The sequence below is a fragment of the Chlorocebus sabaeus genome, chromosome X (genome assembly GCF_047675955.1).
Source record: "Chlorocebus sabaeus isolate Y175 chromosome X, mChlSab1.0.hap1, whole genome shotgun sequence".
Taxonomy (NCBI): domain Eukaryota; kingdom Metazoa; phylum Chordata; class Mammalia; order Primates; family Cercopithecidae; genus Chlorocebus; species Chlorocebus sabaeus.
Genome location: NC_132933.1, coordinates 105,147,732 through 105,169,873, shown reverse-complemented (window position 1 = coordinate 105,169,873; position 22,142 = coordinate 105,147,732). Strand labels below are relative to the sequence as shown.

General features: G+C 42.7%; 1 protein-coding gene across 2 annotated transcripts in view; it reads right to left on the bottom strand.

The window, feature by feature from the left end:
• SYN1 (synapsin I) overlaps positions 1 to 22,142 on the bottom strand; it is a 49,086-nt gene that overhangs the window by 16,897 nt on the left and 10,047 nt on the right. For both annotated transcript variants that reach the window (XM_073013751.1, XM_073013752.1), the window contains exons 2-5: positions 19,075 to 19,132; positions 18,879 to 18,970; positions 17,070 to 17,226; positions 16,827 to 16,916 (exon numbers count right to left, since the gene is read on the bottom strand). In XM_073013751.1, coding sequence (XP_072869852.1) covers positions 16,827 to 16,916; positions 17,070 to 17,226; positions 18,879 to 18,970; positions 19,075 to 19,132 — 397 coding nt within the window. The remainder of the gene's footprint in view (positions 1 to 16,826; positions 16,917 to 17,069; positions 17,227 to 18,878; positions 18,971 to 19,074; positions 19,133 to 22,142) is intronic.

The following is a 22,142-nucleotide window of genomic DNA, read 5'->3' as shown; positions in this document are numbered from 1 at the left end:
AAAAGTCCCCATCCCTGGGGCATTCTCCCCACGAAGAACCCCTGCCCCACAATACTATGTTCCCAACTTCAGCCCGCTACAGCAAATTCTATCCCCAGTCCATAGTGTTCTGAGTCTTTGAGACTTGGGGATCATAGCATGTCCTAGCCAAGGGACATATGGTCATGCTACACTGGTCCTCGGGGCATGGCCTCTGTCCCTCCAGGCCCTTTGAGGGATAGAAATCTGCACTCTGCGAGATAGAGGGGTGCATCCTTGGAAGGGGCTCAGGGAGGAGCCCAGAAAGGGCTTCCTGACTTTCTATAGGAAAGGATGCGATAGGGCCTTGAGTCAGTCCCTCAGGGACTCCCGCAGCCACAGGCGTCCCCTTTGTGTTCTGGCTCGCCCCTGTTTTTCCTGCTTCTTGCTCCCCTACTTCTTCCTATTCCCTGCTCCTTGTCCCCATTACCTACTTCCTATGCTTTGCTCCTTCTACATATTCCTTACTCTTTTGTAAAAAAGTTTTACTTTATTTTATTTTGTTTTATTTATTTATTTGAGACAGTCTCACTCTGTTGCCCCGGCTGGAGTGCAGTGGTGCAATCACAGTTCACTACAACCTCAACCACCTGGGCTCAAGCGATCCTCCCACCTCAGCCACCCAAGGACCTGGGACTACAGGCACATGTCACCATGCCCAGCTAATTTTTTGTAGAGACAGCGTTTCACCATGTTGCCCAGGCTGGTCTGGAACTCCTAGGCTCAAGCGATCCTCCCACTGCAGCCTCCCAAAGTGCTGGGATTACAGGTGTGGGCCCTCAGACTCCGCCTGCGTGTTCCCTACTATCAAGCCCTGCTCCAGCTCCTGTTCCCATTCCTCGTGGTTCCCTTTCTGTTTGTGATTCTCTTTTATTGTTCCCTGGCCCACACTGCCCTACTCTTCTAGGAGCAGAAGCTATGAGAAGTATGTGAAGCAGTGCGGTGACTCAGCCACCTCCAGGGGCTTCCCTGTCTCCCCTTCCCTGGGCAGAGCTGCATACCTGAACCCCAACCTCGCACAATCTCTGTGGGGACACGTGCTTCTCTAAGCACTGGCAAGAAGAACATGAACCCACAAACTTGGGTGCCTTCCCTGGTGATCCGAGGTCTACTATTGAATCTTCACATGTGACAGCTTCCTGCCTTGGACCCACACTTTTACTCAGCCATGGTGAGTAGCCATGGAAGTCAGGACTCTCCACCTTCCTTAAACTTATAAACCTCCCTAAGCCCATCAACCTCCCCCAACCACTGCCCCAAGCCCCTTGAAGACCACCAACTTTTTAATTTTTTCGAGACAGGGTCTCCCTCTGTTGCCTAGGCTGAGTGCAGTAGGGTGATCATGGCTCACTGCAGCCTCCACCTCCCTGGCTCAAGTGATCCTCCCAGCCTAGCCTCCCAAGTAGCTGGAACTCCAGGCATGTGCCACCATGCCTGGCTAATTTTTCTATTTTTAGTAGAGACAGGATTTCGCCATGTTGCCCAGGCTGGTCTCGAACTCCTGGGTTCAAGCGATCCTCTGGCCTTGGCCTCTCAAAAGGCTGGAGTTACAGGCATGAGCCACTCTGCCCCACCAACAGCCACCAACTTCTAGCCGTGCTGGAGTTCTGGTCACATTCTGTTTCTTGATCTGGGTGCAGGTGACAAGAGTATGTTCACTTTGTGAACACTCAAAGGGCTGTACACTTAGGATATGTACCCTTTGCTGAATTTGCTATATCTCAATAAAATTGGCCCCCAAAAGAAACTCCCCATCCCAGTGACATATCCCCCCTGCACCCTCCTTCAATTCCTCACTCACTCCTGCCCTCTCTCCTTCACACAACTCCCACATACCTGACCCTGGTCATTCACACCTCAGAGCCCCTTTTTCTTTCTTTACTCCACAGGGACTGTGACTCCTGGGCCCAGAGAAGACCCTGGGGTTGGACTCCACCTGTCACATAGTGAGCCCTCCACAAATACTTGCTGCACCATGTATCACTTGAGTGGCGGTGGCAAGGGAGGGCCATTCCCCACTGGGACAGCAGCCCTTCCCCAGGTCTGTGTGACCAGGTAGACGTGACCAGGAGAGGGAAGGTGGGGTGAAGGGAAGTTAAACTGCTTAACAGGTCTTCTTATGTCTCCCCAACCCCAGTGGTGACTACTTAGACACAGTTGAGCTGAGCAGCCTTCAGAGGGTTCCTGGCAGTCTGCGACCTGCACGGGAATAGATAGGGCACTGGTCCCAGAGTCCCCAGCACGTGTCTCCCACCACATGATGGAGGCTGGGCAACCTTCCCACCAAGGCTTCCAAGTACCGCTCCTACAAATTCCCTCCATGCTATACAGTGAGCTGGGGAACAAAAGGGGAAAACCCGGTGGCAAGCTGGCCTGCAGGGAGTCTAATGCCTCTGCCGCCTGCCCTCTGTTATCCACCCTTGACTCTGTCTTCTTCCTGGCATCTGAAGTCCTATCCACTCTGTCCCTGACAAGAGTAGAACATAGTTCTACTACACAGTCACAAAACAGTCAGGAGGTGCTGCTGTCCTACCAGGCACCAGGAATTAATGAGAAAAGTTGCTGTCAAGGTAGTATGGTTTTGGTAAACGTTTACAGAAAGTGGCCAATGGAACAGAAGACAGTTCTGAACATGCAGGGCAAAGATATGAAATGTTAGTATAGGTCGGGCGCAGTGGCTCACGCCTGTAATCCCAGCACTTTGGGAGGCTGAAGCGGGCGGATCACCTGAAGTCAGGAGTTCGAGACCGGCCTGGCCAACATGGTGAAACCCCGTCTCTACTAAAAATGCAAAAATTAGCTGGGCGTGGTGGGATGCCTCTGTAATCCCAGCTACTCGGGAAGCTGAGGTGGGAGAACTGCTTGAACCCAGGAGGCGGAGGCTGCAGTGAGCCCAGATTGCGTCACTGCACTCCAGCTTGGGCAACAAAGAGAGACCCTGTCTCAAAAAAAAAAAAACAAAAAAAAGTTAGTATATATGTGACAGAGGTGGCATACAAGCTCAGTGGGGAACAAAGTCTTACCTATAAGGAAAAAGATGAACTCAATCCCTACCTCCTTCACACTGTATATGAAAATGAATTTCAGATGAATGAAGAATTTAGATGGCAAAAACGAAACTTTACCAAAAAGTCTCTCTTTGCTCTAGTGACTCGAGTCACTACTTTGGTCATACACTAAAGTTCCATATGTATGTGGATCTACAACTGGACTTCTGTTTTTCTTCCTTTAATCTGTCAGCCTGTCTATTCACGGGTTAGCATCATACTATTTAAATTATAAAAGCTTCAGGCTGGGCATGGTGGTTCACGCCTGTAATCTCAGAGTTTTGGGAGGCCAAGGCAGGAGGATTGCTTGAGGCCAGGAGTTTGAGACCAACCGAGGCAACATAGCAAGACCGTGCCTCTACAAAATAAACAAACAAACAAAAAATTAGCTATACGTGCACCTGTAATTATAGCTACTCAGGAGGCTGAGGTGGAAGGATTGCTGGAACCCAGGAGGTTGGTGCTGCAGTGAGCTACAATCATGCCACTGCACGCCGGCCTGGGCAACAGAGCAAGATTTTGTCTCAAATAAATAAATAAATAAATAAATAAATAAAATCTTCATAAAATGTCTGGTGGCAGAGGCATCAGACTCCCTGTGGGCTGCGAGTATGAGTCCTTATTATTACTTTTCTTTTTCAGGGTTTTCCTAGTTTTTCTTGCATGTTTGCGTTTCCATATGAACTTTACCATCAACTCATCTAGCTCTAGATATAAGTTTGTAGGTATATTTTTGGGAATCACATTAAATGTATAAATTAAATAAGGACCTGAGAAGGTGAACTTCCATTTTCATGATGTTGATTCATTCTATCCAAGAACAAGAAATGCTTTTCCATCTGCCTAAATCTACCTTTGTGCCTTTCAGGAATGTTTTAAACTTTTCCTCATATCACTTTGCACATCCCTCGTTGATCTTATCCCAAAATATTTTATGGTTTCTTTTTTGGTGTTATTGTATATGTTTTCTCTTCTATTATATCTTCTATCTGGTTATTTGTGTATATAAAAACTACTGATTTCCGCATGTTGATTTCACATGCTGCTGTTACTGCATTCTTTTTTATTTTTATTTTTTGAGATAAGGTCTCGCTCTGTCACCTAGGCTGGAGTACAGTGGTGGGATCATAGCTCACTGCAGCCTCAAACTCCTGGACAAAGTGATCCTCCCACCTCAGCCTCCCGAGTAGCTGGGACTACAAGGGTGCACCACCACGTCTGGCTAATTGTGTGTGTGTGTGTGTGTGTGTGTGTGTTTAGTAGAGATGGAGTTTCACCATGTTGACCAGGCTGGTCTTGAACTCCTGGGCTCAAGTAATCCTCCTGCCTTGGCCTCCCAAAGTGTTGGGATTACGATGTAAGCCACCGTGCTCACCCTTAATGTGGTTTTGAATTTGTTTGCTGATATTTTATTTAGGATTTTTGCGTTGATATTTATAGTTAAAATAGTCTATGCTTTTTTTTTTTTTTTTTTTTTTTTTTTGAGACAAAGTCTCACTCTATCACCCAGGCTGGAGTGCAGTGGCACAATCTCAGCTCACTCAACCTCTGCCTCCTGGGTTCAAGTTATTCTCCTGCCTCAGCCTCCAGAGTAGCTGGGACTACAGGCACACACCACTACGCCCAGCTAATTTTTATATTTTTAGTAGAGAGGGGGTTTCACCATGTTGGTCAGGCTGGTCTCAAACTCCTGATCTCAAGTGATCCACCTGCCTTGGCCTCCCAACATGCTGTGATTATAGCCGTGAGCCACTGTACCTGGTCTATGCTTTTGTTTGTGCTATTAATGTTATAATTGCTTTAGAAAGGTAATATGGAAGTTTGTCTTCATTTTCCATTCTGTGGAACAATTTATGTGGCCATTGGGATTAACTGGTCTCTAGCATTTCAGTGGAATTCCCCTGTGAAATCATCTGGGCCTGATGCTTTTTTATGGGGCAGTTCCTTAATAACTTTCTCTATTTCTTTTATGGAAATTGGTTTGTTAACCTCTACTGGGGTCGATTTTGGTAAACTGTGTTTCCCCAGGAAATTATTTATTTTCATTTAGGTTTTCTATTTTATCTGTGGATGCTTTTTTATATTTTGACTTTTAGAACCATGCTAATGTCTTACATTTAAAAATATACAATTAAATCAGCATTACCAGGCATGGTGGCTCATGCCTGTAATCCCAGCACTTTAGGAGGCCAAGGCAGGTAGATTGCTTCAGCTCAGGAGTTTGAGAATAGCCTGAGCAACATGGTGAAACCCCATCTCTATAAAAAATACAAAAGAATTAACTAGGTGTGGTGGCACGCACCTGTGGCCCCAGCTACTCAGGAGGCAGAGGTGGGAAGGTTGCTTGAGCCCAGGAGGCGGAGGCTGCAGTGAGCCAAGATCACGCCACTGCACTCCAGCCTGGGTGACAGAGTCAAAAAAAAAAAAAAAAAAAAAAAGGCTGGGTGTAGTGGCTCACGTCTGTAATCCCAGCACTTTGGGAGGCCAAGGCAAGTGGATCACCTGAGGCCAGAAGTTTGAGACCAGCCTGGCTAACATGGTGAAACCCCGTCTCTACTAAAAATACAAAAAAAAATTAGCCGGGTATGGTGGCACACACCTGTAGTCCCAGCTACTTGGGAGGTTGAGGCAAGAGAATTGCTTAAACCTGGGAGGTGGGGGCTGCAGTGAGCCGAGATCACACCACCACACTCCAGCTGGGCGACAGAGTAAGACTCTGTCTCAAAAAAAAAAAAAAAAAAAAAAAAAAAGGCCTCCCTTTCAGAAGGGGTCCTGCCCAATACCTAGAAGGAAGGGATGTTTCAGAGAGAGTCTAAGGCTCTGAACAGACAGGCCTTGCTGGGTTTCCCCACTCAGTCTGTTAGTACAAGATCACACCCATTTTGCCCCATCACCTACCTACCTTCCTTCCTTCCTTCCTTCCTTCCTTCCTTCCTTCCTTCCTTCCTTTCTTTCCTTCTTTCCTTCCTTCCTTCCTTCCTTCCTTCCTTCCTTCCTTCCTTCCTTCCTTCCTTCCTTCCTTCCTTCCTTCCTTTCCTTCTTTCCTTCCTTCCTTCCTTTCCTTCCTTCCTTCCTTCCTTTCCTTCCTTCCTTCCTTCCTTCCTTCCTTCCTTCCTTCCTTCCTTCCTTCCTTCCTTCCTTCCTTCCTTCTTTCCCTCCCTCCCTCCCTGCCTCCTTCCTTCCTTCATTTCTTTCTTTCCCCTTTTTTTTTTTTGAGATGGAGTTTCTCTCTTGTTGCCCAGGCTGGAGTTCAATGGTGCGATCTCGACTCACTGCAACCTCTGCCTCCCGGCTTCAAGCAATTCGCCTGCCTCAGCCTCTTGAGTAGCTGGGATTACAGGCATGCGCCACCGCACCTGGCTAATTTTGTATTTTTAGGAGAGACAGGGTTTCTCCATGTTGGTCAGGTTGGTCTAGAACTCCCGACCTCAGGTGATCCGCCTGCCTCGGCCTCCCAAAGTGCTGGGATTACAGGCGTGAGCCCGCCCGGCCGTCCTATCACATTTCTATACAGTTATAAATCGTGCCTATGCAATGAAGTCTCCATGAAGGGCTGAAGAGGATGGAGTTGGAGACCTTCTGGATAGCCGAACATGTGGGGTTCCTGAAGAGTGGGGCATGGAAGCTCTGTGCTCTTTCCAACATGCTTTATCCTCCGCATCTCTTCATCTGTATCCTTTGTAATGTAATACTCTTTACAGTAAACCGATCACGTAAATAAGTGTTTCCCTGAGTTCCATGAGTCACACTAGCAACCTAATTGAACCTGAGGAAGGGGTTGTGGACCCCGATTTATAGCTAGTTGGTCAGAAGCAAAGGTAAAATAACCTGGGGCTTGCCATCAGCATTAGAAGTAGGGCTTAGTTTTGTGGGACTGCATCCTTCACCTATGTAATCTGATGCTATCCTCCAGGTAGACAGTGTCAGAATTGAATTGCAGGACATCCAGCTGGTATATTAATTTGCTGAAGAATTAATTGCTTGCTTGGTGTGTGTGCCTGTAAAAACCTCCACACATTGTATTGTGAGAGCAGAAGAAAAAAACAGTTTGATTCTTCTACTCACACACATATAAAAATTTTATATATACACATATATGTGAAATTAAGAAGTGAAATGTCTTAGCTTTGCACAATGAGAGGGCCTTGAAGCAAGAACATTCCAGTGGCAATGAGTAAATCTAGTTCCCAGATCTTGGCTTTGAAATACTATTATCTTAGGGCTGGGTCTGGGAAAGAACAAGATATGCCTGGAGGTGATGTCAGCAGAAATTTAAGAGCCTATAAAAATCCTCTCCTCCTTAAAAGCAATGAGAACACTGGCAAAAATTGTCAAAACAAACTTATCAGAACTCTGGAAATTGACCAAGGTTTAATTCAGAAAGCGTTTTTTTCAAGAAAATGACTGAATCTTGGTAACAACAGGAAACTTTGTGGCATTTGAACTTCTCCTGTATGCATCCCTTCTCCTCACCTCCACAAGAGCCTTGAAAACCAACAGCCCTGCAATTCCGGTGAAAACCAGCCGACCAGCAACCATTGGAGGAGGCAGAACAGGGTTGGAGTTCCTCCAAAACCTCATTTCCAGAGAACTGTCTTTATTTGATCTGTCTGGCACTATCCTGAATACTCTACTCATGGGGCTCATCTGGTATAAACAGCTTTCTCTGGGGGTGCTTTTCAGAAACAATTAGCAGCAACTGTTTAACACAGCAGTGATAACAATTAGGAAAAAACAACAAGCTTATCAAGAAAACGTAAAAGGAAAATCTAGGTAATGATATGTCCATTATCAGTCCATTATTAGGCTTTAAAAAGCTCTGACATATGCCTGGGAATGTAGAAAACCACAAATACGCATAAGGCTGTATGTATGCCTAGGATCTCTGGCTGACCTCAAAACTCTGCACAAGCAGGAAATGAAGGATAAGGCAAAGTTGTAAACAGTCTGCCTTTGCATTAAAGGCACACCCCAACATGCACACAGAGCCCGTCAGCAAAGTCTGGGAGACTTACTGGTTTCAGGTGATTTAAAGAAATATCTGTCCAATCGTTAGCTGACCACTAAGCTAATGGAGCAGAGACTTGGGTAGCCACACATGACAAAGAACACAGGCTTTACAGAATTAGTTCAGGAAAGTCACTAAAAGCAAAACAAAACAAAGCAATAAAAACAAATCCTGAGGAGGAGAGACAATCTGATTCCCAGAGTTGTCACATTATATTATTTAAATGTCCAGTTTTCAACAAAAATTTATGAGAGATGCAAAGAGACAAAATTAAGTGTGACCCAAACACAGGGAAAAAAGCAGTCAAACACTGTCCCTGAGGAAACCCAGATGTTAGACTTAATAGGCAAAAACTGTAAATCAGTGATTTTTAATATTTTCAAAGAACTAAAGGAAACTATGTTTAAAGGACTAATGGAAAGGATAAAATGATATCCTAATACGTCGAGAGTATCAATAAAGAGAAATTACACAAAAAAGAAATTCTGGGCTGGGTGTGGTGGCTCACGCCTGTAATCCCAGCACTTTGGGAGACCAAGGCAGGTGGATCACCTGAGGTCAGGAGTTCGAGACCAGCCTGGCCAATATGGTGAAACTCCCTCTGTACTAAAAATACAAAAATTATCCAGGCGTGGTGGTGTGTGCCTGTATTCCCAGCTACTCGGGAGGCTGAGGCACAAGAATTGCTTGAACCTGGGAGGTGGAGGTTGCAGTGAGCCGAGATCACGCCATTGCACTCTAGCCTGGGTGACAAGAGTGAAACTCCAGCTCAAAAAAAAAAAAGAGAAATTCTGGAGATAAAAAGCATAATAACGGAAATGAAAAATTCACTAGAGGGGATCAACAGTAGCTTTGAGCTGGCAGAGTAAAGAATCAGTGAATTTGAAGACAGGTCAAGTGAGATGATCCAATCTGAGGAAGAGAAAGAAGAAAAGTAAATGAAATGAACATAGTCCTAGAGGTCTGTGGAACACCATCAAGCATATAAACACCCACATAATGGGAGTCCCAAAAGGAGAGGGGAAAGAGAGAAAAAAAGGTGCAAGAAAGACTATTTGAAGGAATAATGTAGCTAAAAATCCCCCCAGTTTGATTTAAAGCATTAATCTATGCATTCAAGAAGTGCAACGAACTCCAACTAAGAAATTCAAAGATATGGGCACTGAGACACATCATAAACTTATAAAAGCTAAAGACAGAGAGAATCTTGAAAGTAAGAGAGAAGTAACTCATCATATACAAGGAATCCTCAATAGGATTAGCAGCTAATTTCTCATTGGAAATCTTGAAGTCAGAAGGCAGTAGGACACCGTATTCAAAGTACTGAAAGAAAAAGACTGCCAAACAAGGATTCTACATCCAGCAAAATTATCTTTCAAAAATGAAGGAGAAATTAAGACATTCACAGATAAACAAAAACTGAGATAATTCATCACTAGCACGCTTCTACAAGAAATGCTAAAGGGAGTTCTTCAGGGTGAAATAAAATTATACTAGCTAGTAATGTAAATCTACATATAGAAATAAATAGCACCTGTAAAGTTAACTACATAGGTAAATATAAAAGACAGTATAAATGCATTTTTTTGCATGTAACACTTTTTTTCCTCCTATCTGATTTAAAAGACAACTGCATAAAGCAATAACTATAACGATGTTCATGGGCACACAATGTGTAAAGATGTAATTTGTTTGACAATGATAGCACAAAGGAGGGATGAAGGAATAAAGTTAGAGGCAATTTCTTTGTATTACTGAGCTTAATTTGGTATTAATTCTAACTGGAGTAATATAAATAATGATGTTAATTGTAATTCCCAGGGAAACGACTAAGAAAAAAAAAAAAAACAGGCTAAGTGTAGTGGCTCATGCCTATAGTCACAACACTTTGGGAGGCCAAGGTGGGTGGATAACGTAAGCTCAGGAGTTTGAGACCAGCATGGGCAACATGGCAAGATCCTGTCTCTACAAAAAATTTAAAAATTGACGAGGCACGGTGGCACACACCTGTAATCCCAGCACTTTGGGAGGCCAAGGCAGGCGGATCACAAGGTCAGGAGTTTGAGACCATTCACCAACATGGTGAAACCCCACCTCTACTAAAAATACAAAAAAATTAGCTGGTCGTGGTAGCAGGCGCATATAGTTCCAGCTACTCAGGAGGCTGAGGCAGGAGAACTGCTTGAACCTGGGAGGTGGCGGTTGCAGTGAGCCGAGATTGCGCCACTGCAATCCAGCCTGGGTGACAGAGTGAGACTCTGTCTCAAAATAAATAAATAAATAAATAAATAAAAATACATAAATTAATTGATTAAAAATTAGCTGGGCATGGTGGCATGTGCCTGTGGTCCCAGCTATTCAGGAGGCTGAGGCAGGAGGGTAGCTTGAGCCCAGGAGGCTGAGGCTGTAATGAGCCATATTCCTACCATGGCACTCTGGCCTGGGTGACAGAGCAGACCCTGTCTCAAAAAAATATATAAAAATTTTTTAAATTAAAAAAAATAAATAAAAGACATAGGGAAGAAACAACAGAAAAATTAAAAATAGTACACTAGAAAATATTTGTTTAACATAAAAGAAGCATTACCAGATGAATACAGGAACAAAAAATAAGATATAGAAAACAAACAGCAAAATTGCAAACATAAACTCTACCTTATCAGTAATTACAATAACATAAGTTAATTAAACACTGCAATTAACCCTTTTCCCGTTTAGGAAAAAAAAAAAAAATGTGCAGCTTGATGCCTGTGCTCACTTGATTTTATATAAACATGCTCTTTGAGGCTGAAGCAAAGCTGACTGATTTTCAGTGTCAAAACAAAATACGAAAACTCTTCTTGGAGTTATTTCTAAGCAGAACTAACATCAGAATCATCTGAATCATCAGAATCATCTATTTTGGAAAAATCAGATTCATCAAATGAATCTTCAGCCAACAACTGTTCAAGAATGATGTTAATATCATTTGCAGGACTTTTTCAGCATTTTCAGCGATTGAGAATTATTATATTTTGTAAATGGAAATACCATTCCTACAAACAGAATGCTATAAATAGAATGATGCCTTTTGTTTCCAAAGTCAATATACTAGAGTGATGTGAAAATAATAATAAAAACGAGATAGTTTGTGGCAAAGTTATCTCGGGGTAAACACTGCAGCCACAAGTGCCATCAGAGAGTATTCTCAGGGCAAATGGTAAAGGGTTAATAGGCACAGTGGATGAAAAACATGACTTAATTATATGCTGTCTATAAGAGGCACATTTTAGATTCAAAGACCCAAATAAGTTGAAAGTAAATGGATGGAAAAAGATTTACCACACAAGTAGTAGCCAAAAGAGAGCTGGAATAGCTATACTAATATGAGGTAAAATAGAATTTAAAAGAGCAATTGTTACTCGAGATAAAAACATTTTATAATCATATAAGGGTCAATCCATCAAGAAGATTTAACAATAATAAACATATATGCACCTAACAACACAGCACAAAATATATGAAATAAAAACAGGCAGAATTGGAGACAGAAATAGACAATTCAACAATTATAGCTGGAGACTTCAATACCCCACTTAAACAAATGGATAAAACAACTAGACAGGGATCCAACAAAGAAGTTTATTTTATTTATTTATTTATTTTTGGAGATGTGGTCTCACTCTGTCACCCAGGCTGGAGTGCAGCGGTGTAATCTCAGCTCACTGCAACCTCTACTTTCTGGGCTCAAGTGATCCTCCCACCTCAGCCTCCTGAGTAGCTGGGACTACAGGCGTGTGCCATCATGTGGCTTTTTGTGTGTGCGTGTGTATTTTTTGCAGAGATGGGGTTTTGCCATGTAGCCCAGGATGGTCTTGAACACCTGCACTCAAGCAATCCACCCGCCTCAGACTCCCAAGGTGCTGGAATTACAGGCGTGAGCTACTGTGCCCAGCCAATAAGGAAGATTTGAAAAATGCTATAAACCAATTAGACCTCATAGACATCTATAGAACATTTCACCCTACAATGGCAGAATACACATTCTTCTTCAGTGCACATGGAACATTCTTCAGGACAGACCATATGTTAAGTCAGAAAACAAATCTCAGCAAATTGAAAAGGACTGAAATTATACAAAATACGTTCTTTGACCACAACAGAATGAAACTAGACATCAAAAACAGAAAAAATTAGAAAAATTTACAAATATGTGGAAAGTAACACACTCCTAAATAACCAATAGGTCAAAGAAAAAAATCACAAGGGAAATTAGAACATACTTTGAGATGAATGAAAATGAACACACAACATATCAAAATGTAAGGGATGCAGTTAAAGTGGTGCTTAAAGGAGAATTCATAGTTTTAACTGCCTATATCTAAAAAGAAGAAAGGTATCAAAATCAATAACCTAATCTTCCATTTTTTTTTTCTAGGAAATTAGAAAGAAAAGAGCAAACTAAGTCCAAAACAAGCACAAGGAAAAAAATAATAAAATAAGAGTGGAAATAAATAACATGAAGAATTTTAAAAATAGAGAAACTAATAAAACAAAAATTTGGTTCTTTGAAAACATCAATAAAATTGATAAACCTTTAGACTAAGAAAAAAAAAAAAGGGCAGAAAACTCTAATTACTAAAATCAGAAATGAAAGAGTGGACATACTACTGACCTTACAGAAATAAAAAGTATTATAAGAGAGTACTGTGAACAACTATGTGCCAATAAGTTAGAAAACCTAGATGAAATGGACAAATTCCTAGAAAGACACAAAATACAAAAACTGACTTGGTAAGAAATGGAAAATCTGAATAGACCTATAACAAGTGAAGAGATTGATTTAGGAATAAGTAAAACTTCCTACAAAGACATACCTAGGACTAGATGTCTTCACTGGTGAATTCTACTAAACATTTAAAAAGAATTAATGCCGACCAGGCATAGTGGTTCATGCCTGTAATCCTAGCACTTTGGCAGGCCAAAGCAGGAGGATCGCTTGAGCCCAGCAGTTCAAGACCAGCCTGAGCAACACAGCAAGACCCTGTCTCAAAAAAAAAAAAAAAAAATTAATGCCAATCTTTACAAAATCTTCCCAAAAATAGAAGAAGAAGGAACACTGTCCAACTCATTCTATGAGGCCAGTGTTATCCTGATACCAAAACCAGACAAAGACATCATAAAAGACTACAGAGCAATTTCTCTTATGAATACAGATACAATAATCCCTAACAAAATAATCACAAACTGAATCCCACAGCATACAAAAAGGATTTATACCAAGGCCAAGTGAGATTTAGCCTAGGAATGCAAATGTCTACATCTAGACACATCATAAACAAACTTATGAACCTATCAACTTGCATGAAAATCAATTAATGTACTATATACCATATTCATAGAATAAAGGACAAAATTCACACAATCATGTCAATAAACACAGAAGAAGCATTTGACAATGTCCAACATCCTTTCACGACAAAAATACTCAACCAAGAATAGAAGGAGAAATTTGTCAACACTTAGGTAGCAGTTAATATATGCCAGATGCATTGTTCTAGACACCTTACATTTACTAAGTAATTTCATTCTCACACCAACTATATGAGGTGGGAACTATTATTACCTACATTTTGCAGATGAATAAACTGAGGTACAGGGTGTTTAAGTAACTTTTCCTGTGTTAAGCAGCTAATAAGTTGTGGAGGTAAGATTCTCACACAGAAATTCTGGCTACAGAGTCCATGCTCTTAATCACATTCTGCTGTAATGTCTCTCAAAGAATGTAGAATAATAATAATGATAAACAAATTGGGTTTCCTTAAAACTAATGATTTAGGCCAGGCATGGTGGTTCAAGCCTGTAATCCCAGCACTTTGGGAGGCCGAGGCGGGCAGATCGAGACCATGCTGGCCAACATGGTGAAACCCCCTTTCTACTAAAAATACAAAAATTAACTGGGCGTGGTGGCGCACACCTGTAGTCCTGGCTACTCGGGAGGCTGAGGCAGGAGAATCGCCTGAACCTGGGAGGCGGAGGCTGCAGTGAGCCGAGATCATGCCACTGCACTCCAGCCTGGCGACGGAGTGAGACTCCTCCTCAAAAAAAAAAAAAAAAAAAAAAAAAAAGCTAATGATTCAATCTTTATCTGTAAGTAAACTTAACTTATAACACTGTTGACGTATATCAGTAACCATAATTTGTAATACTGGTAAGAATTGCTAATATTAGTAGCAATGTTTATTTAATCAAGTTGATAATGTTGGGTCAATATTGATATTTAATTGTAATTTTAGTCATAAAATTGGTGATCATTTATATGAGTAAACATAATTTGTAATATTGGTAAAAATTGACAAAATTACTTATACAATTTGATTACATTAGTAACAATTATTTAATTTCTATTTGTAACTAAAATTTGATTCATAACTGTGGTACTCATAATTTATATTAGTAATCAAAATTTTAATATTAGTGTTTTTTTATAATAGCAGTTAGAATGTTAACCATATTAGTAATGATTTCTATTAGGAACTACAAGATAATTCAAAACACAGGTACTCATGGGTTATATTAGTAATCTTAATTTGTAACACTGGTAATAGTTATATCGGTAACAACTTTTACACTGTTTGTACTAATGGTTTAATTTTATTTACTTATTTATTTAATGTTTTGAGACAGGGTCTCACTCTGTTGCCCAGGCTGGGGTGCAGTGGTGCTCTCATGGCTCACTGCAGCCTCAACCTCCAGGGCTCAAGCAATCTTCCCATCTCAGCCTCCCAAGTAGCTGGGACTACAGGTGCATATCACCACGCCAGGCTGATTTTTTTTTTTTTTTTTTTTTTTTTTTTTTGTGAGACGGAGTCTTGCTCTGCCGCCCAGGCTGGAGTGCAGTGGCCAGATCTCAGCTCACTGCAAGCTCTGCCTCCCGGTTTCACGCTATTCTCCTGCCTCAGCCTCCCGAGTAGCTGGGACTACAGGTGCCCGCCACGTCGCCTGGCTAATTTTTTGTATTTTTTAGTAGAGACGGGGTTTCACCATGTTAGCCAGGATGGTCTCGATCTCCTGACCTCGTGATTCGCCCACCTCGGCCTCCCAAAGTGCTGGGATTACAGGCTTGAGCCACCGCGCCCGGCCCTTGATTTTTAAATTTTTTTGTGGAAATGGGGTCTCACTACATTGCCCAGGCTGGTCTCAAACTCCTGGGCTCAAGAGATCCTCCCACTTTGGGTTTACATTTTTAAAAAATAATTATAATAGTTTACAACATAGGTACTAATCATTTATACTAATAAACTTAATTTGTAACACCATAATGCACTATAATATTAATTGTTATATTTGATGATATTAGCAATGATAATTCAATTTCTATTATTCAAATGTTCAGCATATTTTATTCTGGCATATTGTAGCCCAATGACCCAACTGTGGTAGTCTCCACTGCGTGTGCCATGCGTATATAATTCAAAACAGGTGCTTATAATTTATATTAGAGCACAATTTGCAATAGCAATAATCATTTGTAATAACAGCAATAATCTTTGATGCTATTAATAATGATTATCCAATTTCTACTAGAAACTACAATTTAATTCATAACATAGGTACTCGTAATTTACAACAGTAAAAATAATTTATAGTATTAGTGATAATTTGTAATATTAGTGATTTTATATATATATATATATATATATATATATTTTTTTTTTTGAGATGGAGTTTTGCTCTTGTTGCCCAAGCTGGAGTGTAATGGTGTGATATTGGCTCACCACAACCTCTGCCTCCCGGGTTCCAGCGATTCCCCTGCCTCAACTTCCCAAGTAACTGGGATTACAGGCATGCACCACCACGCCCGGCTAATTTTGTATTTTTTTAGTAGAGACAGGGTTTCTCCATGTTGGTCAGGCTGGTCTCAAACTCCCGACCTCAGGCGATCCGCCCACTTCGGCCTCCCTAAGTGTTGGGATTACAGGCGTGAGCCACCGTGCTAGGCCAGTGATTATATTTTATAATAGTAACCAAAAGTTCAATTTCTATTAATTAATTAATTTATTTATTGAGACGAAGTGTCACTCTGTTGCCCAAGCTGGAGTACAGTGGTGTGATCTCGGCTCACTGCAACCTCCAACTCCTGGGTTCAAGTGATTCTCCTGCCTCAGCCTCCCGAGTAGTTGGGACTACAGGCATGCACCATCATGCCCGGCTAATTTTTGTATTTTTAGTAGAGACGGGGTTTCACTATGTTAACCAGGCTGGTCTTGAATTCCTGACCTCGTGATCTGCTCACCTTAGCCTCTCAAAGTGCTGGGATTACAGGCATAAGCCACCGTGCCTTGCCAACAATTTAATTTATAACATTACTATTGATAAATGTTATTGGCAATCCTAATTTGAATATAGGTAAAATTTCTATCAGAAGGAATATTTGATAATGTTAGTAATAATGACCTGATTTCTGTATGTAATATATTCTGATTCATTACATTAATTCTATCAATTCACATTAGAAATCGGTTTTTAATACTGGCAAAAATAGATAACATGAGTAACAGGATCTGATAAATATTGGAATGTATTATGATTTAGTTTTCCTTGTAAGCATAAGGAAACTCATGGTAGACCCTATCGCAAAGCAACTTCATGACCCCACGTGCACACAGCAGCCACACTCTTGATATCACACAGCTGATAATATACCAATATTTAATATTATTGCAGTAGTTATGACTCTTCCCTCCTGCTCGCTCTATTTTCCCCAAACTCACCATTTCTTTGTGATTGGGGTAGAAGGTCTGATCAATTAGAGGGAATTCTTCTGTCCCCAGTTTCTTATGCAGTCGAACCATCTGGGCAAACTATGAGAACCAGGAGAGCTGGGTCAGTGAGTCCTTCACCAGGAATTAGGTTTCTGAACACCCTCACTTCCCCCAAATAGCAGAGTGGTTTCAAGTTCCCACATGCATGCATGAGCTATTCCCTCTGTCAGTGGCACCCTTCCTGTTACTTACCACCCAGGGCTTGTCACAGAAGTTGTAGACAGAATGCAAGGAGTTAACACTGGGGATTCCAGCATATTGCAGCCCAATGACCAAACTTCGGTAGTCTCCGTTGCGTGCCATGCTGAAGGCGTGCTGGCGGATCAGCACAAAATCCGGCTTCAGAGACCTAGCGTGGCAGGGGTTGGAGTGTTGAGAGTTCCCCCAGTAGCTCCCTATCACTCTCGAAACAAAGACCAAGTTTCTACATCTCCATAGCTCCCAGAAATTGCAAAGTGGTTTCTCACCTCTGCACACATGTGCAAGCTGTTCCCTCTGCCTAGTGCACCCTTTCTACCCTCTGCCCACCTGGTGATCCCCTTTAAGCCTCTCCTACCTGTTCCCTTCTCAGCAAGGTCAGCTTGCAGCTTACCCACACAGCTCTGACAACTTCCTGGTCACCATCTCTCAGACTGCAAGCTGTCTTCAGTGTTCTGCCCGGAATAAATTCTAACCTCAGGACCTTTACCAAGGATATTCTGTCTGTCTAAAGCACTTGCCCCTAGATACCTGCATGGATCACTCCTTCACCTCCATCAGGTTTTTCCTCAAATGTCTCTCCTGCAACCAGACCACCCTATCCCAACTGCAGACCCCACCATCATCCAACAATTGCTACATCTGCTTTAGTGCTAAATATTTTTTTCTTTTTTCTTTCTTTCTTTTTAATTAATTAATTTATTTTTTTGAGACGGAGTGTTGCTCTGTTGTCCAGGCTGGAGCAATCATGGCTCACTGCAACCTCTGCCTCTCAGGTTCAAGCGATTTCCCTGCCTCAGTCTCCCAAGTAGCTGGGATTACAGGCACCTGCCACCACGCCTGGCTAATTTTTGTATTTTTAGTAGAAACGGGTTTCACCATGTTGGCCAGGCTAGTCTTGAACTCCTGGGCTCAAGTGATCCACCCACCTTGGCCTCCCAAAGTGCTGGGATTACAGGCGAGAGCCACCACATCTGGTCACTGCTATATTTTTTTCTTAGCACTTTTACATTTTCTTATTTATTTGTGTATTGTGTGTATCTCACAGTAGAATGTAAGTTTCATAAGGCCCGGGTTCTTTTTTTTTTTTTTTTTGGTCTTTCAGCATGTAGAATAGCTCCTGGCACACAGTAGGTGTACAATAAATATTTGTTGAATATGAAGTCCTGAGAGCAGCACCTGGCATGTAGCAGATATCTAGCAAATGTTTATTTAATAAATAATTGAAGGCTGGGTGTGATGGCTCATGCCTATAATCCCAGCACTTTGAGAGGTCAAAGCAGGTGGATTTTTTGAGCCCAGAAGTTTGAGACAAACCTGAGCAACATAGTGAGATCCCCATCTCTACAAAAAAACATAAAAATTAGCCAGGCATGGTGGTGTGCACCTGTAGTCTCAGCTACTTGGGAGGCTGAGGTGGGACGATCACTTGAGCCTGAGAAGTTGGAGCTGCAGTGAGCCATGATTGCACCAGTGCACTCCAGCCTGGCAGACAGAGCAAGACCCTGTCTGAAATATATACATATATATATATGTGTGTGTATATATGTATATATTTCTATTATATATAAACTTTATAAATATATTTATATTATTTATATATATATATATTTTTGAAAAGTCTGGCTTGTGGCATGCTGGGGTCCCTGGTTCTTTTTCTGAAGAAAAGTTGGCTCCCCACATTCCATGCCTAAGTTCTTGCCCACAGAAGGATGGGTGGGGAGGTAGGAACTTTCCCCCAGCTCTAAAGGGGAGAGTTCTTATGCCTCGCTCGTAACACCAAGGTACCCTTTTTATACTCACCGCATGACCTTCACCCCATTCCGAAGAACTTCCATGTCCACAGAGAATCCACCATTGGCATGGGCCACAAGGTTGAGATCAGAGAATTCGGCCTGGGAAGGAGAAAAAAATTGGTGATTCACTTACATCACACAAAAATGGCCACTCAGTTTGCAGTATGGACAACTGACCCCCAGGTCCAAATGTCCCAACTTACCTGTTCTACTTTAATGTCAATTTCTCCATGGATCTTTTTCCCTTTGAAGTATTTTGCCCTGGAGAGGAAATGACAAAATCTCAGAAGGGAAGAAAAACAGAAATGACAAAATCTCAGAAGGGAAGACAAAACACAGGCCCTTTACCCTTTTGCTCCTTCAATGCTACTAAAGAAACCACAAAGTGCCTTATAATTATTGAAATATTTTGAAAAAATCAAAGAGTGCTTTGTGAATAAAGTATGTTGTAATCCTCACAGAATTGCAAAAATGTTAAAGGACATTGCAAACTATAAAATGTGGCCTTAAACTGCAGAAAGCAGGTATTTCCCAAAATATAGTCTGCTCATCACATTACCATTGTACATGTTTTTTTTAAAAACTTCATAAAATTAGCAGTACTACGTAAATTAGAACATGCTTTGAAATTGCATGGAGACCAGTAAACGGCAAAGAACCTTAGAAAACACATATCTGACCAGGAACAGTGGCTTAGGCCTGTAATCCCAGCACTTTGGGAGGCTGGAGGTAGGAGGATTGCTTCAGGCCAGGGGTTGGAGACCACCCTGGACAACATAGAGAGACCCCCCATCTCTATAAAAAAAATTGAGGGAAAAAAAATAAAAGCCAACGACTGTGGCTCACACCTGTAATCCCAGAACTTTGATAGGCCGAGGCGGGTGGATTACCTGAGGTCAGGAGTTCAAGACCAGCCTGACCGACATGGTGAAACCTCTTCTCTACTAAAAATACAAAATTAGCCGGGTGTAGTGGTGCATGTCTGTATTCCCAGCTACTTGGGAGGCTGAGGCAGGAGAGTCACTTGAACCCAGGAGGCGAAAGTTGCAGTGAGCCAAAATGGCACTACTACACTCCAGCCTGGGCAACAAGAACAAGACTCCATCTCAAAAAAACCTCAAAAAACGAAAAACAAAAACTAGCCAGGCATAGCGGTGCACGCCTGTAGTCCCAGCTACTGGGGAGGCTGAGGCAGGAGAATGGCTTGAGTCTAGGAGGTCGAGGCGACAGTGTGCTGTGATTGCACCACTGCACTCCAGCCTGGGCAACAGAGCAAGACCTAGGCAAAAAAGAAAGGAAAGAAAGGAAGAAAGGAAGAAAGGAAGAAAGGAAGAAAGGAAGAAAGAAAGAAAGGAAGAAAGAAAGAAAGAAAGAAAGAAAGAAAGAAAGAAAGAAAGAAAGAAAGAAAGAAGGAGAAAGAAAGAGAGAGAGAAAGAAAGAAAGAGAAAGAAAGAAAGAAAGAGAGAAAGAGAGAAAGAGAGAGAAAGAGAAAGAGAGAAAGAGAGAGAGAAAGAAAGAGAGAAAGAGAGAAGGAGAGAAGGAGAGAAAGAGGGAAAGAGAGAAAGAAAGAGAAAGAGAGAGAGAGGGAGGGAGGAAAGAAGGAAGGAAAGAAGGAAAGAAAGAAGGAAAGAAAGAAAAAGAAAGAAAGAAAGAAAGGAAGGAAGGAAGGAAGGAAGGAACTACATTTCTCTGAAGCTTGCCTGTTTTTGTGTATTTTTTAGTCCCTGTGTATATCTCAGTGCTGGTGTCTGGCTGTGTGTCCTGAAGCATCTGTCCACTCTCTGGCCCTTTTACATGGAGGAGCACCATCACCATGTGTGGTTGTGTGCTGTGAGAAACACAATGGCCATGGGTGGGCTGCATCCGACAAGGAGGAGTGGATTGAGTGGTGCGGGCTGGGTGGCTCTAGGAGAAGCCAGTGTAGCTGGCAATGATGGGGGGAAGGGAGGAATGCAGCTGAGGAGGAGAGGGAGCAACAGGAGGGAGGGGGAGTGGGAGCAGCAGTAGGAACATCACGAACTGCTATGTCATTTTCCCCGGGCCTGTCCCCAGCTGGGCTTGGTTTCCGGTGGCCTCCTCCCCCAGGCTCAGGATTTCTAGCCAACAGCCTGCTCCAGGGATGGAAGCTCATCCCCAATCAGGTTTCTCATGGAAGGGGGATGAGGGGAGGGACTTTCAGGGCTATTGGTCACTGACACGCATACAATCAGGGTCTTGGACACACACACACACACACACACAGAGCACAGATGGACCCTGGTGACTTGAGTGACATATGCAAGAGACCCCAGGTACAGCTACTTCTTTTTCCTCGCCCTCGCTCTGACACACACACACACACATACACACACACACCATCACTGACACTATCCCCTTCGAAGTGTTAGGAGAGAATCTCTCTCAGCCCTGCACATTTTTCATCTATAAACTGATGAGTGGGGATGATGAGGGTGTATCACTGTTTCTAAAACTTTTCCGACCATAAGTGTAGTTGGATACTGTGGTGGTCTGCTCAGGCCTCCTCTTCAGGGACAATGTACCTTGAATGGCAGCTGCTGACAGCTCATGGCTGTGTCCCCACTGGGAATTGTCTTGTCACAGGGAACTGCCTTGGCCAAGGTTATACCTACTTCATGAGGGCATCCCCATGGTCTGGTCTATGAGGGGAAAGAAAGGCCAGCCTCCTTGCCTCAACCTGGGCTGACTCTGAAGGACCCTCCCAGCCCCAAGGGCTCCCCCTAAGATCAGTGGAGTCCCCTGAGGCAACTACATCTTGAGCCAGCCTTTCCCTCTGCTCAACCCAACCCTCCTCACAAGCGTTGATCCCAAAGGCACACTCCAGTAAGCCTCCTGCATGCAAATCTCCACCTCAAAGTCTTTTTCCAGGGAATCCAATCTAAGACAGTGGGCCATGGAAGTCAAACTACAAGGGTGGTCTAATGCAGTTCTGGCACTGGGTTACCCAGCAGCCAGATGGCAGTGAGGATCTGTCAGTAGTGGGAGGTGGGGCATAGATAGCCTCCGATATGCTGTAGCAATGCAAAGTGCTCTGCAGCAGGTCCGGGCTGTGGTGTAAGCAGGATGTGACTTAGGCCATATGATCTGGCAGATCCTATGACACTGGAGGTGTCAGTAGTAGGAAAAGACGCTGTGTGGAATTTCTTCTCCCAGGTGGGAGAATACAGTGCAGGCCCCCAGGGTTTTGGAGCAGCAGTGACTTTTCCTGATGGTGGGCTGTAATGGGATCCTGGTGGAAGGGAATGTACTGGCT